The 19,968-nt window shown below is 38.4% G+C and overlaps 1 protein-coding gene across 1 annotated transcript in view; it reads right to left on the bottom strand.

The window, feature by feature from the left end:
- INPP4B (inositol polyphosphate-4-phosphatase type II B) overlaps positions 1–19,968 on the bottom strand; it is a 252,322-nt gene that overhangs the window by 158,744 nt on the left and 73,610 nt on the right. Inside the window, 1 exon segment of the mRNA XM_062493100.1 lies at positions 491–609. Coding sequence (XP_062349084.1) covers positions 491–609 — 119 coding nt within the window.

The raw sequence follows: 19,968 nt of genomic DNA, 5'->3' as shown, positions 1-19,968 counted from the left end.
CACGCATTCTTTTCCCAAATTATAGATGTAGGGTCACATTTTTCAAATTGCAAAAGCATCAACTCTCTAATGGAAAAAACAGAACAAGAAACATATAGGGTAACAGACCACATAATACACATATTTTTTCTGCAATTTAAAAATACTTTCCAAACTCACTATACTCTTAATTAAGTTTTCTTTTGTATTGCCTTGTCCCTTCATGAGAGCAACTATTCCCTGTTTCATTCTAAACCTATGTCTGGAGAATTGAAATATTCTCCATGCCTCCACTTGGAACAACAGAGCTTTCATGAAAAGTCAAGTTAATTTCTGTTTATCCTGGTTAAATGCCAAGAACTACAGCACACTTAGGTATGCTTTACTAACTGCCAGAGTGTGTTTGTCTTATCTAAGACTATGCACTAACTTGTTTTATTCCTAATTCACTTTCTAAGGAAGAAATGAGCAATCCATTAATCAACATGTTAATTGAATAAGAAAGACTCACCTCCACGATTTCAGTGCTGGAGTACCGCGTCAAAATGTGCTCTGCTGGATGCACCACTGAGACTTGGATAAATGTATTCAGCTTCCGATCACGGGTAGCAGCCACTAGATCCTTGCATGCTGGAGACAGTGCAAAATAAAAATAAAATACTCAAAAGCAAACTCCAGGAAAATGCTGTCACAGGCACAGGACAAAGCAAACCATGCTCTAGCTCCAGATTAAATCTCCGGAGACAAGTCGATTTAACAGAGGAAGTCCCTTGGAAGTAACCTACAGAAATAGGAAGTCACATGCCACAGAACTGAGCTGAGATCTCATTTCCACTAAAAATACTTGCAGCTTCTGCAAAGCTCCCTGCCAGAGGCTCATCAGCCCCAGTCCACGAGCGTGCGTGCGCATACACTGCAATAGTAGTTAATTTTACATAAGTACTCACTTAATTTGCCCACAAAAATCTCTCTTAGCAGCCTTATTGGATCTGCTCATCTGACAATTTTTCCAGTTACACAACCATTTCAAACACATTCTAAACCAGCTAATTTCTTCAGTGGTTAAGTTGGTTTATATAGTTTGTTACTATTTGTGAACTTAGCAAAACTAGTTGTCAGGTATAAATCTACATACCTAAAAGCAGACAGCAACATAGCCAATTCTTCTGTCAGCAACCGGTATATAAATGAGAATTGCATTCTCCCTATATAGCATCATTATAACAACTCATTCTTCCTAATAGAGAAATTCAGTTCTGGTTTAATAATTCATTTCTATCCCAAGCTCAGAGTTGTGCAGGTGACTGAGATCATTCTTGAGACTAGCACACCTCATGCCTTCAAAATAAAAGTGTGAAAGCACTGAATAAAAAGGAGGAAATAAATAAATAAATGCACAATTAGCTGCCCCACAGAAGGGACACAGATAAATGGGCCATGCATTGGCTCAAAAGAAAAAACATCCACCTTCTATTCTTCCCTAAGGAATATACAGCAGTGAATACTCTGTTGGGATCTACCCAGTGCTTTCTACAGGATAATAAACTACCCTGGGATCTCAGAAGCCTGAGGCAAGCAAAGAAAAGCCTATGGTTTCAGAGAGGGTAATTGTCAAGAAAGAGCTGAGGGTATTACCTACAAGCCACTGCCTACCAGGGGCTTCCTCAAGTGCAGCTGACCTTTAACTTTTCAAAAGGTGAGTCAGATTATCCTCACAGCAAGCAAACTTGGTCTGATGAGAAGCCAATACTAAAAAAGCTCTGATACATAGAAAAGGCCAACTCAGCTTGTTTTACACCTACTTTTTTTTTTCCTTTGGGCTTGAACCTGCTGCTGGAGTAAATAGAAGGAAAACTGGCTGAAGCTTTTTCACCACTCTTATTACAGTTAAAAGAGACAGGGAGACAATTAAATCTAACCTTCAGAGATTGAAGTTTTTGCTTTAGTCCAAATCACCAATGAAATCTCCTGGTACATAGTCTCAAACTGACCCTATTATAATTCGGTGGGAAAAGTGGGATAAGCATAAAGGTTTGTGCATGATGAATTGTCTAAGCAACAGCTAATGTAATAGCACCAGCCTCAAATAGTGAGTTTCCAGCAAGTCCTTGCTGCTAAGACTCACAGAATTATTAAAGTGACTGAATATTAGCAGTACTTGACATCACCTGAAAAATACAGTAGACTTACTGAAAAGCAGTTGCCAAAGAACAAAAGGTTAGGCAGATACTTTTTGACACTATTTGACTTTGTCCTCTCTAAAGCTGACGACAAAAAAAGTAGCAGATCACTGAGCTGTCCGAACACAGCCAGTTCCCACCACAAAACCTGATCTCAGGCCACCATACAACCTTTCAATATTGCACTCTGTAATAATTTGTTTAGAATGCAGCACAATTTCAGAGGAATGACAAGAGAGCTCATGCTCCCTATCAGAAGCTGGAACAGAGAGACAGTCAAATTTTTCACACACACCACACAGGAAGGCTACCCAGCTCACAATTCAATAGAATACAACAAAAGGGAGAAAAACAACGAGATACAATTAGACCCCAAAAAAACACTCCCAGTAACTTGGACAGGAGCTCTACAGCTGAACTTTTGCAAAAAGTACTAGTGCATGATGAATGGATGTAAAATCCTCACAAATAATAGTTTGATCTAGCTGTGGCTTGTCTCAAATATATTATCTAGATGTGACTAAATCTTTTAGCTGCCAAGAGCACAGGCTTTTATCCTATTGAGAAATCTTTTAACAATAGGAAGAAGATTTGCATTAAGTGGTCACCACCTTGGTGCTATCTGAACATAGGAGACAATTTATTTCTGTGACAGTACTGCAATCCGCTCATTAGATCATTTTTCCTGTAAAAAGGTGGTTTAGCAGCATGATCTTGAATTTCATTGGATAGAGCTGAAAGGAAAATAACTCATCTGCATATCTCCAGTAGGGAGGATCAGCATAAAGCATCAGAACTCTTTGGGAGACACCGGTGCATAAGGATAAATGAAATTAAATGAAACCTGCATCTACTTTGATGACAGTGTTATTTATCTCTATTGTGACACTGGACTACTGCTGTTCACAACTCGCCTTTCAGTCAGAGAGGATATTCAATAAAGTCGTCCCTGGCAAAGAACACAGAGGTTGTCAGTTTGAGCTACAGTGCATCACTTCCCTTCAAAACAGCACAACTGAAAAGTTTAACAAAACAAAAGGACTACTTTTAAGCCGATGCCAAAGAATAAAAGCTTGTTATATCCTGTTCACAGCCCGGCAAGCTTCACAGCCCCATGCTGCATTATTGCCCTTTGAACAATTAAACTATCAACATCTCCAAAAAACCTTAGGTCTTCAAAGAAACAAAGTGGACATGAAACATTACACAGCTAGCAAAGCAGAAGACCAGCTACATATTGTATATTTAAACCTGTTACGTATTATTAGCATACTACTCAAACAGAAACTGATGAACACAGTCATGAAAGGCATTCTGAGGCTGTTTCCTTAACTGCCAATATAACACCGTGAGAGCACGTAACAACATCAACGCACTTTCCACCATAACCTACAACCAAGCAGACCACAGGTGACATTAATTCTCAATACTTCACTATGTCTGAATTAATTCTGGAAAAATTCATCAACAAAACTCAGTGAAATGAAGTGCCAGCTTGTACTTACATGCCAAAAGTATATGAATCTACTCATTGTGACTGTTGACTCAGTGTGTAAAAGCCTGAGTCATGCATTCCCCGGGTGACCCCACCTCTACTGAGCCTATCGGTGTGCAATGAATGTTTAAGGAAGAACTACACTAGGAATAACTTATGCTTTAATATCAACAAAGAAAAAAGTTAAGATAGCGGAAGAAATAAATCCTCTACCGATATTTCACTGTTCTCTGTGCTGCACTGACGTGATGGCTGTATTCTTTGTCCTCCTGTGTGTGCCCACATAAGACTGATTACTGTTTCCTCATGGGACCTTAGAGAATTTTTTGAAAATGTTACTTCTATATAGCAAGAGAGTACAGAAAGAAAAACTAAAAAACCCCTATTACTATATACTTGTAAGAAGAAAGGAAACAAACAAACCCTAAAATAGAAATAGCCTGGAAATTCATCATCTACCTTCCCTGAAACCATAACACTTCTGACCAGGCACTCAGCACTCCCTGCTCCAAGCACAAAGCCCACTGGAGCAAGAAAAAAAAAAAAAAAAGTTTAAAAAATTTTTAAAAAAATTAGCTTAGCAGAGAAACAGGGAGATGAAGCATCTCCCAGAAATGGAAAAGATCCAGTAGCTAGAACAAACAACACGGGCAGTAGGAATGAAGACATCCCCAGCTCAGAGTTGTTTGGGAAATGAGCCAAGGAGGAGACCAAAAGTTGGGAAATGGCACTGAAACTGAATAGCTTATTTCGGCTAGCGAGGAAAAGTACAGTACATTGGTGAATGTCTTCTCATACCCTGGATTCACACCATGCATATATTAGCCTATATGACAGTGTGCAAAGTAGCTCTTCCTTTAACCAGTGACAGAAACATCATTTCCCACAGCTTTGCTCCTTTCCATATTCTAAACTGAAACAGATTGCAGGGGTCTGGCTAGGAACTGGAATTAACAATACAGCCCTGTTGTCTCCAGGGGATGCTATTCTGTACGCTGTCAAAACAGCAAAAAATTAGTAGCATCTGAAGACAAGGGGCATGGGAAAAGCCAGTCTCTCAAATGCACATATATTTGTGAAAGTAATGTATAAATTTTTATTGATTTCATTGACAATGCAGCAGCATTATTATCCCAAAGCAACTTAGTCTATAAATAATAATTAGTTTATCAAGACAGACTGTACATTAAGTTTACATAAGCAAAGTGTAGCTATTCCTTAGTGACCAAAAGGACGTGTTAAAGAAGGGAACACCACACTTGGACCTGTGATACAAGCAGAGCACTGAACAGCACAGTTTGCTTTCCTCCACCCTGGGGGGGTGCTGGGGACAGTAGGAAATTGTAAGACAAGGAAGTGCACATCATCACTTGCTCCTGCCTTCGCTGAAAAGGAATACCTTCAGTCAGGCACATGCAAAAGCTTAGGAATAATCCAATTTTGGAACACAGAGAAAAGCTTTGGCCATACTTCTGAATTAAGAGTGCAAATGCAACTGCAAGAGGGCTGAGAACTGAACAGCAATGTGTTCTCTCTTTGGCAAAACATGCCTGAAAGCAAATGAAACAAACATGTGAGGATGGGCATTAGCACAGAATGGTGTTAATGAGCACTCCTGCTAGTGCCCCATAATAAACCTCATTTACTGGTTTATTGTAAATACTACTAACTGGTTGTCCCACACCTGTGCCAGCAGAAATGCTTCCATTCGGTCACAGGGACAGAAAAAACAGAGAATTTGCTCCCACAACTTGCAATGTGGACTCCCAGAACAATTCACCGTGTAACACTAAATGTCAAAGGATGGAGACACAAAAATCATGAAGTCCATGTTATCATAAAATGAGGGCACAGTTACATAGCCATGCAACAGGTATGCTTTAGGAGGGATACTATTTAATTGTAGTGACCAGAAGAGATGCTCAGACTCAGGTGAACTCTAACCTGTGCAATAGAAGACTACATTTGGAGCAGATATGCAAATAAGGAAACATCGACTGATTTTTAGCTACAAAGACATTCAGGATCACTGTTCCTGTCTCTGGGGATGAAAGGCTTCTATAAAAACAATTATCTCTTTTCTAGAACATAAAGCTGGTTGTTAACGTAACCTAGTTATATTTTCAAGGAAATGTACATACATAAAACAATTAGTATCCTTCAGGGATATCTGTAATAAATGGCAGGACGAAAATTTCTACCAACAATCCTAGAAGAAAGATGGCAGGGAAGTCTTGCCAAATGAAGCATAAAAAAAATGTCTATGGCATCTCTACAAGTACAGGTTTTGGGGGAAAACCCCCCCACAAACACCAAATAATATCAACAGTGGTAACTGCAAATAATATACAAGTGTGCTGCCCGGAAAAACATCAGTCATTACCCACTTAATTTGCAGCTAAAAGAACATGATTATTTATGAGTCATTGAAATAAGATACACATGAATGCTGCTGGGGGGAAATGCTGTATGCTGATGGAGGGTAGGGATAAGTGATCATGCCCACAAGTTGAGATGCCAGCTGCACTCATCATCATATTTGCAAATTAAGCGATTAATCTGGTAAGAATTACCACCATGAAAATCAGAAGTGATCTATTTCAGAGTAAGGCCTGTATGATTGGGGGGGGTTGTACCTGCAAAGGGACTTTGACCCCAGCTGGGGTGGTGGAGTGTGACTGCCAGAGGGACACTTGGATGGTCAGACAGGCAAATTTCCTTAGCAATGCAAAAGCTTAATCTGCAACTTTTCATTGCCATTACCAGCATTTCCTGAATAGGGGTTTCAATTCTTCTGACGTACAAGAACAGGCCTATTTCCTCTTAGAGCTTTGTTATTTAGCCTGGACAACCCCAGATACCTAGGGGTTTAAGTATGATAGATGCAAGAGGCTCAGGAAAGAGGCTGACTGGATCAACACAGCTCACAGGCATCGTATCTGCACTGCAGGAGTGAATGAGTGGTTACGTGTGTTACGTATGCATCCAGTGCTATTTACACTTGTGCATTGATCTGCTGCTGATGTCAGATGATCTGCTTCAGCACATCCACAATCCTGCTCCAGCTTTACTTACAGTTGTGGAAAACTGAATTCCATCATCTTTGGGCTCTAGACTTCAGCTGCACGGCAGCAACAAGAAGAGAACTTCCAGCTTGGCTTAGAAAAATCTCCTTAAGTAATGAAACAAGCTGCTTTTGATCAAGATTTTTGAACAACTTTAATTTTTGAAAAAAAGTGTCTGAGAATGTGTATCTCTGTATCTCTCAAGTAGTTACAAAAATATCCTTTTCCCCAAAAAGACTGCATTTCCTTACAGAGCACACTGTGTCTCCAGAAGCACAGAAAACTTTCTCGGAGAACTTTCTACTTTCTCAGTAGACTTGTGACATCAAAACAGATCTCTTGCTGTTTGCTTTAGATTACCAATTATCCTCTTTCCTTCTGTTCTAAACCATTCTCCTCATGGCACCACCTCCTAATGATACTTAGGCTCTGATCTTCCATTTTTCCAGTGAGAGAAATGAAGAAAGAAGGGGGGCAGGTGGGAAAGAGCTTGAAGACTTACAAAAACTTTCTATACATTACTACACTCCAAAATATAATCATATCAAAATCAATTCTGATAATGCTATTCCAAGGCTGCAATTTATTTTGTGTCATTGGTATTTCAGAATACCACAAAAGGGTTTAAATCTTCAGGGAAACAGAGCTAAATACCATTTCCTCCTTCATCTTTTCCTAATATTATCATTTCAAGTATCTAATGAAGCAGTAATCTTACTGCAATTTCTCTCAGATTTCTCACTATCTAAAGAAACAGAGTGCTTACAAGTTAAAGTACCAGGTGAAGGAAAAGGAAATATGCAAATGGTAAGCAGACTTCCACTTTTCTTTAAGCTGTGAGTTTCTTTATACCATAACCTCACAGAAAACAATTAGAGCTTATAACAATTTCTTTCAGATTTTATAAATGAAATACATTCTCTGCTGTTTCCTAACATTTCCCATCTCTTTGGAAATAAAATAAACATAAAAAAAACCACATCAGCAATACCACAAGAAGATGAAAAGAAACAAAAGCGCCAAGTCTCAAAGTTTTCAGTCTGCCACATCTGTTTTTATTACAGCAGCACACATTGCTGCCTTTGACATGAGCATTTATTCACTGCTACACCACTTGTCAAGTGTAGCATTACATAGGTTTGATCCTCAGTGTGCAGTGTTACTTTACAACACTGTAGAGACACGAGTTCTCTAGTATGCAAAGAAAATTCAGTTGTTGCTTAGCCTGACTCCAAATCCATGTCACCATATGCATCTTCACAAGATTCTTTCAGGCTTGGCAAGGAAAGAAGCTCTTCTCACAAAACAAAGGAAAGCAGTCAAGCAACACAGTCCAGCAACTATAGCAGACAAGAAGGTTCAAGAAGAGCTCTAAACAACCTGAAATCCTTTAGAGTGCTTCTTTGCTGCACGGCAGCTGCATGGGAGCTACTCTGACTCCTGTGTAAAACTCCAGCTGCAGGAGCCCAGCCCTCAGGAGAAAGTGATACACCTATAGCATGGACAAGCCACCCAAACCAGCTGATGTTAACACTGACATAAGTACATCTGAGAAACGCTGCAGGTTTAGAGGCTGCTTTAAGGATTTTGTGTAAAAGTCTCTGGAGTTAGGTCTGTAATTAATTGTAAGCTAATTGATGTATGGCCACAGCCCTGATGCCCACGAGACTGCTGGAGAATAAAGCTATTAATTCCTTCTTTAAGTAAAAATGTTACAAAGCGAAGATAATAAAATAAAGATGCCAGGACAAGACGCAGTAGGGAGCTACATTAACAACAGTAACTCACAAAAGAAAAGACAGACAATAATAAAAGGAAACTATAGGTCTACTGTCTTGCTGAAGAGCCTTAAGGTTTATCTGTATAAGAGCTCTGTTCCTTCCTTTCATTATGCCAAAGACAGGGACAAGAAAGTGATGTAGTTTCAACATCATAAAGGCTTCAAAAATATAAAATAAAATAATTTTAAAACCCCACCAAAACAACCTCCTCAACATACCCAAAGAGAAGATAGCAGGAATGTTTGAACGCTGTAGTACTCTCCATGTGTAGTGCTCAAAAGAAGTAAAATGTGGCCTCTAAAAAAAGTAGGAGGTGTATGATTTACCTGTATGTTTGTAATATTTTTTTTCATTTTTAACCCCCCACTCTGCTGGGTTCCTAAATGTCAGGCTGACTCACAATTGCTTCTCATTGCATAGGTGTCTGATATTGAAAATGACCAGTTAGCCTAAAAAAAAAGGTCCTCTACAGAAAACACAATGCAAAGCACTGACAAATCCCTCCAAAATGCCAGAGGTGAGCTTTTAGCAAAACAAAACCCACACATCTCAAAGGAAAGCAGACTAAAATGTACTTCAAAGACAAGGCGAAGAAGAGCAAGACACACTTCTAATCAAGGAGAAAATAGATTTCTGCAATCCAGAACAATCACTTTTACCCCTGTAATGATTAAATTTCCTGGTAGGGAAATGCTTGATAAATGTTAAGTAATCTGCATTCAAGCTGTAGTTAAAATGAGAAGATGTTCTAACATAAGTAAGACTTGTTTGAAAAGGTAATAATTCTGGATTAATACCTAAATTAAACCAAGATAAACTATGTCCAAATAAGAGAATTATTAACTCCTCAGAAGATTATGAAGCAGTCATTCTGACCAAAAATTAATCATTGCTTTAATAACATGGGACCTGCACAAGACTGCAAAGTGGAACTCCTTCACAAGGAATTTTAGAAAAAAATATATTTTTATTTTTTTCACATAAATGACAGAGTCCAGAAATAATAAAACCTCACAGGTCAAGGGTTATGTCAGAGAGCGAGCTTCAAGGAATGCATCTCCCACGAGCATCCTGCCTTTGTTTACTCGCATATTCTGAAGGAATAACCTTTACTCCTAAGATTCTCCAAAAAATGTAACTCAGCCATGAGAACTCTGGTGGTACAGACAAACAGCCTTCCAAAAAGTACAGGGTGAAAAACAGCACAGTGACTGCAGTTGATGTGATTGCCTAGATGTAATTTTAAAGTAACATTTTTAAAGCAGCGCATACATTTGTATTCGTAGTTTCTTTAGTATCAACACCAAGCTTATTTCCCCTCCAAGACACTGGCTTATAATTATTACTCCAAATTTTCAACTCTTCAGTTTATATTTTGAAGATTTAAAAGGGAAGACATTAATGATTTCTACTAAGGACTAAGACCCAAACCAGAAAATTTGATCCTTATACTGTAAATACACTCATTTCTAGCAGAAGTTTATTCAAGGGTGAACAATGGCTATTTACACACAACAATATTTTTGAAACTGCCTTGATCTTGATATGTTGACACATGTAAAGACATAGCTGACTTCCTCACAGAGATATAATTTTACATTATTTCCACCCATTTGTACAAAGAAATATGCATTTAGGACTAAAGGGAAACAAAATAAACAAACAAAAACAACCCCCAAAAACTTATTTGTCTCTGGCAGATTTGAGATTTAAATCCTGAATTACCTAGGTATTGCAGCTCTTCATCTCAAAGTCAAAAACGGTGGTAGCCCAACTCCAGTTTTTAAAGCAGTTCACTTAAACCCCTACAGACAACAATCCTCAGTTTCTCAGGTGTGAAGAATTATTTTGAACACGGAAGCAAATTTTAAAAATGCTTCTTTATTACATATCACTTTTATATTTCACCTAACAGGCTCTAAAAATATAGTTGATAATTACTACAGTGTCCATAACCGGACTAGAAAATCTATTTGCCACAGAGGGTAAGGGTAAAACAATGAAGAAAAACATTCTTAAGCATTTTGTTTGTTTTCAGTAAAGCACCTCAGGTCAGTCTGCCAGTCATACTGCATATAGTGTTGTGTGGGATTTTGTGCTGCTGCATTTAGGAGGATTGCAGTTTTCTCAGGGGCTGCAGGAGAAGCAGATTTTTGAGTCAAATCTCACTGCAGGACATGCGTTTCAGAATTTCCTAAAATAAGTACATCTATAACTTGGTTCAAAAGGGGAGGATGACTTTAGTCTTCTGTTAATTTGATGTTTTCCTACTTATGTAACTTCTCTTTCCACATACAAGGATTTCAAAAAAAGTCCATTGGGAAATTTTTTATAACATGAAAGTTTTACTGCAATTATTTCTACAGGCATATTCAGAGACGTATTTAACAACTGCCACTTGAAACACATGTTCAGCTAACGCAGTGAAGTACCATTAGAGTCAAAAAAAGTCAAGAGCTATCATGCTTTGAATTATTAAAAATGTTTTCAGTTAATATATTATAGGCCTAACAGCAGAGAGTTGCTTCATTTCTGTTGAGTCATTACCATTCTGCACAAGAAGCACCAACTCTGTGACTACTATAACCTGTAAATCATTTGCTTGCTTTTTGCCTTCCAAATAATCCCTACCCTTTTGGAATTATGAGGTGACTTTACCTTCACAGAGAAAGATACACAAGGAAAGAGATAGAAGGAATTCTCCAGGCAATTTTTCATAAAGTGTTCTACAGTCTGGGCTAAAGGTTAGAAGAGACCAACTGCAAAAAGTGACAGTAAAAAAGTTGAAAGTAAATTCTCAACAAGCCAGAGATATCCACAAGTGGGTTTTAAAGAGAATACTCTGAGCCTCCACACACCTGCTACCTGGCTTTGGGAGTGTTTGAAGTCCCCAGGTATTTAAGCTTTGAACTCTAAGAGGTCCCTATACACCTGCAGGTTGGCCCCAGGGCACATCCCTGACTGACAGTGGAGCAGCTCCAAGGGCACCTCTGGCCCTGTCAGGATCTGGAAACCACACACCTGTCCTGACAGGCTCAGGCTGGCAGGCAGTGGCAGGGCACAGCTGCTCGTCCACGTTGTGCAGAAGCATCGCTGCTGATTTCCTTCACTACACACCCAGAGGGGAGGCTGAAGGAGAAATGGGGCCAGTGCCTCTCTCGATTCAATAGAGCACTGGACCAGAAAGGGGTCACACACAGAGCAGATCCACAGGTTTTGCATTCTGCCCACCTCTAACATAACAGCTGCAAACCACAAAAAGCTGCAAACAATTGCACAAGAGAGAGCAAGGCTTGAGAGTCTGCTTGTATCCACTCAAAGCTGTCTCACCTTGATTGCAAAAGAAGAAAGATTTTCCTGGCAGCAGGAATCATACAGGGCACAAAAGATAATTGTAATTTGGTATTTTTCATGTATTTTTTTTACATTCCAGTACCACTGAACTCAGGTTGCTGTCCATCATCACTTCAGAACTGAGGTCTACCACACTGGAAAAAAGGCAATAATCACTTAAACAGTCATCCTCAGCTTATTTTGTCTTTAACTCAAATTCCTTTTTTCACAGAGAAATGGCTAAGATCTTCAACTCAGGGTAAAAGCCCATTTCAATTTTATTCCTGGCCAACACCACTGCTGCAAATGCATCTTTACTAAACATAATTTACTTCATGTTTTCATTTTAGAAACATTCCTACAAATATCTCTTCCTTGGGAGAATATACAGGAAAAAATAAACATAATTTTCACATTTAAAAAATCATAAAAATGAGCACCAGTAACATTATCCAGGCCAAGAGCATCCACAAAACTAATTTAACAATAGCTGACACTATCCAATCCTGACTCTCTGCCCAAAAAGAAAGGCAATTCAATCTGCTCTTAAATCCTTTATGGTGTCTTCAGTGTGCCCCACATAATGGTTGAATTATGATGCAAGGGTAGAATTTCCCTAGAACAGCTTGTGTCCACATAGATAGCAACTATTTTAGATAGTCTAATTTCAACATAACTGTAAGTGATTATTTAGAGATCCTGAAGATTTTTTAGAGCACAAGCAAGGTATCAACAACAGTAAGGATCAACAGATACCTTACTGTCCATAAACAGTACAGAATGTTGCAGAAGTCCATGGCAAGCCAATCACTACCAGCTTTAAGAAATCTCCAAACTCTTTCTGGAAAGTTACGTGACAAATCCCTGGCTCAGAGATGTTAGAATCAGCCTTCAGCTTAGCAAGTCCATACCCCCTGAATGTAGGCTGCATCCATTTGGGTATTCACAGCATCCAAGCATGGAGACTTCACAACCTCCTGAGGTCATCTATGCCAGGGCTTGACCACCCTCTCAGTAAAAACAATCTCAACTGTCCCTGTCCAGTAATTCCAAAAGAAAATTTATTTCTTGTTCCTGCCTAGGGGGAAAAAAAAAATAAAAAAAAAAAACAGGACTGCAAGGGCCATTAGGCAGCAGCAGAAAAAACTAAGATGTCAGGCACTGAAGCACACAACCAGGGATACTAAAAACAGCTCTTCAGCAAACTTAGTGGCGCACAAAATTTCTTTTTTGAGTAGATATAAAGTTTAAAATTTTAATGGTACCACACTCTGTAGTTTGATGAAACAAAGCACTCTTTCTAGAAGAAACAGTGTAGTTTTAAAGGATTTATGAAACAGTGGAAAAGACCAATAACTATTGCTGAAAACACTGTGCAGACACTGTATACCTTTTAAGCTTCCCTGACAACAGCATAGTTAAGGAGTTAAGGAAAAAAAAAACCTACTGTGTTCTCAATAGTTAAAATGTCAGCTTCCTGGGAGGCAGGGAAAGGTTGAAAGAAGGCAGCAGGGCTGAGACTGCCATCCAAATCCCAGTTGTAGGCAAGGAAGTCTTACAGACTTCCAAAGTCTATAAGGAATAACAAAGGAATAACTCATCCTTATTTGGCTTGTTGCTCTCTGGGTACAAATATCTGCCACAGAAAACATTCTCAATAAGAATCCTCTTCATTCAGACAAGATTCCTGAACCCACAGAGAAATCAGTCCCAGATTTATTGTGTACCAGGTAAGCACAAAGCCAGGCGGTCACCTAGGGGCTGTCCCTGTGGAGGTGTGGTGTCATCACAGGACAGTACAATCAGGGCCACTATTACTGGGTTAATATGCTGCCCAGAAAATCTCCTTCCATGGCAGAAAACTGCCAGGTTCTCCCCTTCCCTGAACTGCTACACCTGCTCTCTCCTGCCATTCCAACATCCTAAAGCCTGAAGGGGTAAAGGATGCGCGCGTGTTTGTGTATGCACTAACAGCCCCCCCCAGTCAAATCTGCTGAGTTCTACCACACCTGTGTGGGAGCTGTCCTAGGGAATCTGAAGAGCCTCATTTGAGAGCATCAGGTTCAAACATTGAACTGAAAAGAGCACATAGACTAGCAAGACAAATAGGAGAAAGCGTGCACAATAGGTGGTATATTCTTGGGCAAAAACAGGAGAAAAAAAATAATGATGATAAAAAGAGCAGCAGGGTGTGCCAAAAATAACTTCTCTCTAACGCAATGATCTTTAATCCTACTTTCCTATGAACTAGTTTAAAAATACCCTGGAAACACAAGTTTTCCATTTCATCAGAATAAATGAAAAAATAATGTCACATTTACCAGAACACCCAATAATTCAAAAGTCAAGGACTATGCTTTTAAAAATACTAAAGGACAAATTAAGACATCCACTGAGTTATTTGTTGGTAGCTTTTTAATACCTAAGCGAGAAAAAATTTATAAAAAAAATCTCAGTTTTGAGAGAATTGCATTAAATCTATCTATATCTATATATTAAGTAATTCTGGAGCCTTAGAAATTATCATTATATTGCTGATAGCTATCAGTGTTTTACATCACAAACTAGAAATAGTTCAGACAAAGCAGTATGTAATGAGGTAGATGAGCCCATGCTAAGACTGAGCTCTTATAATTAATCTGTTTCTAGCTCCCTGTCTCACTGGAATACTGAGCTGGCAGTCCAGAGAAAACAGAACCGTTTTCAGCATAGATACAATCTTGCCTCTGAAATTTTGGATAAAAGGAATTTTGCAAACATGAGACCACAATTGTAAAGCCTATAGGAAAGACATGCCATAGACACAAAAGCAGCATTTTCAAGCAAGTATCAAGAAAAAAAAAAAAAAAAACAAAACTGATTTCTCTAAGAAGCCTACCAATTTTGCTTATTTAAGATTTGAAAAAGAAAGGTCCTTCCTAGTCTTGTCCTCCTTGTTGTTTCCCCTTGACTTCTAAATGCAGCCATTTTCTAACTGAAAAAGATTTCAGAACTTGCACATTTCTGACAGAAATTAATCCTATTATCTGCTGCATCTTTTGAGAGCTAAGATGATAAACTCCTGTCTCTCAGAATGGCTGAATTCCAAAAAACCTTTTCAACTGTTAAATAGCTTTTCAAATTCAGGTATCTACAAACTCCTCTCTAAACAGATTAGCCATAGTAATTCAAAATTTATCTGCAGATAAGTTTATATCAAAACATGTGAAAGTCGTTATGAGAATCTTCATGCTATAAGATTTAAAAGTTTCCCTTAGTCACAGCCCTGATGTATACATATTTATATTTACAAGGCTGTCAATCACTTTCTCCTCATAGCTCAAATATAATTTTTCTCTTAAAAGCAAAAGCTTCTGGAAGCAGGAAATGCTTCAATTTCATGGAGCAGAATGGAAGAAAACTGTCTGAAACTCAGTTTGCACCTGGGTTTAATATTGATGCTCAAAACATCCTCATGCTTCTTACTACTTGCATCAGCACATCAGCAGATTTCTGTAAATCCATCACACTGGAATATACTTAGACAGTAATGATTTGGTCCCTCATGCTGGCTCATCCTCTGCTCTGATCCACTTCAGAGCAAATAAACATCCCTGCGTTTAACGAGCCTATCGTGAGGACTGACTGCTACACAGCACCCTGTAACATGGGATTTTCATCTCTAATACCTACACCAAAGTTGAATTTGCACAAATCAAAGCTAGTTAATGAAAACCATTAAGTACCAATGGATGACAAGTTGGAAATATATCTGTGAATACTTCTATTAGGAATTGCTTCTTATTGACACAGAAAAAAAGTAGACAATACACAAAGAGTAATGCTGCACTAGATATAATGGCTTTTTGGCAACAAATTTTCCTATTTATGGACTACATAGAATAGATATCTATATGGCTCTCTATATAGGTAACTCCATTAAGAACTCTATTTAACTCTAAAGTACATAGTATTATAAGCAGAATTTTCAGTTTCTCTTAAAATGCAAAAAGCAGAGAACATTAACTGTTCATCTTCCCAAGTTTCATTATTACAATTTTTGAGTCCCTGCATATTAAGCCCTAAAATTAGTACAGATTAATATTTAAAAACCATGAGAGTATCCTGCTTCTCTAGCTACAATGCAAATGAAGGCAATCCCTGCCCTAAAGGGATTGAAGGAGAGGTTTCTGGAACTACAGTACCTACAGGCAAAGATTTAAAAATCCAGCCTAATTCTCTAGGACTCAAACCCACTTAAGCTGGAAAAAAACTAATAAGTTTTTGAAAAGGATTCTGGTTTTGAGCTTTTTTGGAGTATGTGTCCATGCCACACACACATCCCACCTCACACACTCTGTTTCCTGGATTTGTTTTCCCATTATCAAGTCTTGATGGTAGCATCTAGACAGTTTTGGCCTTATTTTCCTGACAGAACTCAAAACACTCAGAACTCAGGAGTGGTGCTGAGTGATGCTCAGAGGTGCACAATGATGAAGGAACAGTACTTCAGAAAGCTGCCTATTTTAAAACCCCAGACAGTTAGGCTAAGTGTGGCAAGGGCTATCACAGAATTCCAAAAACCTTCTTTCAAGTGAACAAAGGACTGTGAGAGGAAAAGTGGATAAAAAAAAATTATGCAGGGTCATGGCAAATCTGTTCTCTAATCACTTTTCAGCAGTGTTCACACAATGTCTACATATAACAAAGAAAGCTGTGAGTGCCAGAGAATGCAGGAGCACAGCAAGAAGAGCTGGCTCTCCTCAGAGGTCACTAACTTAACATCATTCATCAATTTGCTGGATATGCATTATCCAGCATCGAATTCTGCCAGGAGAGGTGACAGCATGATGTCAAACATGATGGGCATCCACTACCTTAGAACCTTTTTGGAAGACAGTTTCATGTGCACTGAAACCAACTGCAAGTTAGCTCAAGTTCTCCTGCAGAAGTGGGGAAAGAAGAAATTCCTTCAGGAGTTCCTGCAAAAACATTACAAGTCCCAAGTCAAAACATGCCAACACAGCCTCAGACTGGGCCTGAATTGCTATTTCTTTGGGAGAATTCCTTTCAGTCAAAGGAGGACTCATCCTAGCAACACTGAGTTACTAAGAATAAACTGCATTTAAGGCATCTTGTGCTGAAGTGCAAAAGTCTCAAAGCAGACAGAAGTCAAATAAGTAGTTCCCAGAGGAAAACAAGATTCTTTCCAATCACGTGGTAGCTTTTCTACATCCTGAATCTTTTCTGTTTAATTTAAATTGTCTTTTATTTACTATTTGTTATTGGGATGTAGCAGTATCTAATACACATCAGTAAAACTAAGGGAAAAAAAAAAAAAAAAAAAAACAACTAGCTGGTGGAAGATGGAATTTGTGTGGGACCAGAACAAACTCAAGTAAAATTCAGCAGATTATTACCAAAAAACAAAGAGCAAAATGAACAAAAACAATAAAACAAAACTTTAAACTCATAAACCCAGCCTTCATTTTTATATTTTTGCTGCTATTGTTTCTAATATGGCCATCACTACTTTTTTGAAGGATAAATACTCCTCAGCAATAAGTGACACCATGAATTTGATTCACAGAGAAATGATCCCTTTTTAGATTTACTCCGAAGTGTGATGATGACTTTTTTGCAAATTTATTTTGCTAACACAACAAAGCATCATTTATTCACCAACTCATAATTTGATGAAGCAGAAGGTTAACCAAGTGGGCAAATTCTGCTAAGATCAAGACTGGCTTCAAGTTTCTTGGTAAGAATAAAGCAAGTCTTTCTGCTTATCTTTCTCCCAGGAACAGCTGATGCTGAAAAACCTCCAGATGATGTTTCAGAATTGGAAAAATCATTTAGTCATGCTCTTTGAGCAGCATCGATGTAACCATTTATGTCCAGTATGCAGGGTTAAATCTGCTTCAAGATCTTTCCCAAAAGGATATGGCATCACAATATCACTAGGGGAAAAATAAGATCATCGAGAATAAAAGCCTTGCATTTACAGGTAGACTGCTTTTTTATCAATCCACTATTTGGTAAAAGAATAAACAACCTAGAAATTTTAAATTTTCATTCTTCCAAGTACTTGCTCAAGTTTTCTGTGAGCTGTGCACTATTTTGAGATTTTGTAAAAACATAATCACAAGATTTACATTCGTCTTCACTTTGAAAAGGACCCAGAAGTTACTCAACAATAGAACAATCTACCAAAAATCACTGCCCTAATATAGCTGCAAAAAAAAAAAAAAAAAAGAGCCCTTTTGGAAATGTCAGACAGGTGCTCTCATTTAAATTACCACCTGAATATGCTATATGTGTGCAGACATTCCTTTCTATAAAGCTATTTTGGTTACTATTGTCATACTACAACCACCATATCCCTTGCCCGCTCTTCACAACTCTAAGCAACTAGACAAGTGTGCAAAAACACTACAATTGTGTTGGTTATTGAGCAAGTGACTAACAAACTTATTTCCTTTTTTTCGCTAATTTGGTTCTCCCTATTAACATCATGTTCATTACTGAGTTCACATTTGAGCACTTTGACCACCAACTGCACATTCTACCCTGCTTCCCTGTTTTTCTGATTGTTTCAGTTTTCTTCTGCTGCTTTGGCAGTTCACTATCCAATACCCTTAGAAGTGCAAGGTCTTGAAAACTTCCCAAGAGTGTTCAGAAACATGCAGCAATAACTATTACCTCCTACTTCAGCTGGGCTCACATCCTTCACACCGATGTAGCACAGCTGCTTTGAAGTCAGGAACCCACAACATATTTAGTTAGATCTGAGAGTCAAGGGCTGGGATATTTTTGAAAAGCAACCAAGAAGAGTACCTTCAAAATAAACATCTATGTGAGATCTAACCCTGCACACTTCAAAGTCATGGGAAAGATTTTTATCAGTTTCACTGGTTTGTTATTCAGGCCCAGTATCTGGTTTCATTCCCTTTGCTCTGCTCCTCTCCACTCAGCGCCCTGCACAGGCTATCATATCCTACCTCCTAATGTTGCATGGAACTGCATGCAGAGCCCAGGCACTCAAAAAGAGAGCTTGCAAAGTTAAACTTCGCAGCAGCTACAAGGTTCAGAAATCGGCTGTATTTCCAAAGCGTCCCCAAGAATATAAAACTCCAAAATCTTTGTCTAAAGGATGCTCTGACTCCAAAGTTTTGTTACAAGACAGGCACAGTCCTGTCTTGTAATGCTGAGTGGATTGCATCAGAAAGCTTTAATTCAGGTGAGTTTTATTCTTTGCTTTAACCTCAGGGGGGGAAAAAAAAAAAAAGATAAAAAAATAGCACTTTACTGACCTTTAAAATAAAAAAAAAAGAGAAGGCAATACTTAGACATTTTATGAAGATAATACTTTCCAGAGCATTATGGACATAGGATGTTGCAAGGTAACTACCAGAACAAAATACAAAACCTTAGGAAGAACTTGAATATTGTCGTTTTAAAATTTAATTATCAGAACTTCAAACACTGAACAGCAGTATTCAGATATAAGGTCCTCAAATAAAACTCATGTATTAAGCAGCAACCAAATACTATTTAAAAGCTGTATTTTGTTTCAGTTACTGAAGTTCCTTTTCTGAATGTTATTTATTGAACAATAAGTGACAAGAGACTTAAACTACAGTTATGAGATGCTACCATTTTTAAATATATTTAAACACATTTGCACATCAGCTGATACAAGCAAATGTCTATTTGCACGTATATATGTAAGTATGCTACTTAACTAATAAAATTATATTGATTATACAACAAATATGAAAAAATTATGGGCATAAGCTGTTCTTTCAGGGCTGGAAACCAGCCTTACACATCATTAACTCTTAGATTTGCCTTCCAAATTCTGAATGCCAAACACCAGCCTAATCAAGCTGAAATGTCTCTACAGAGCGTTAAGATTTGGTTACCCAAGCCAGGCACACATCATAGATGTGGCACTTGCTTGCAGCAAATTCCTCTCTCATCCCTGCTTCCCATGCTTTGGCTCATCTCAGAGAGGGATCTTGGAAGTCCTTGATTAGTTAAAAGTGCATGCCAAGTCTTTAATTAGACAAAATCCCTCAAAGGATGGTTTCAGTGAAGCAGTGTCCTCAGCCTGCCAGCAGCAGTGGTGCTCCCCAGATGCACAGGCCAGGCTG

This window comes from Cinclus cinclus, chromosome 5 (assembly GCF_963662255.1).
Source record: "Cinclus cinclus chromosome 5, bCinCin1.1, whole genome shotgun sequence".
NCBI lineage: Eukaryota > Metazoa > Chordata > Aves > Passeriformes > Cinclidae > Cinclus > Cinclus cinclus.
The sequence above is the reverse complement of the archived record's forward strand: the minus strand, read 5'-3'. Positions and strand labels throughout refer to the sequence as shown.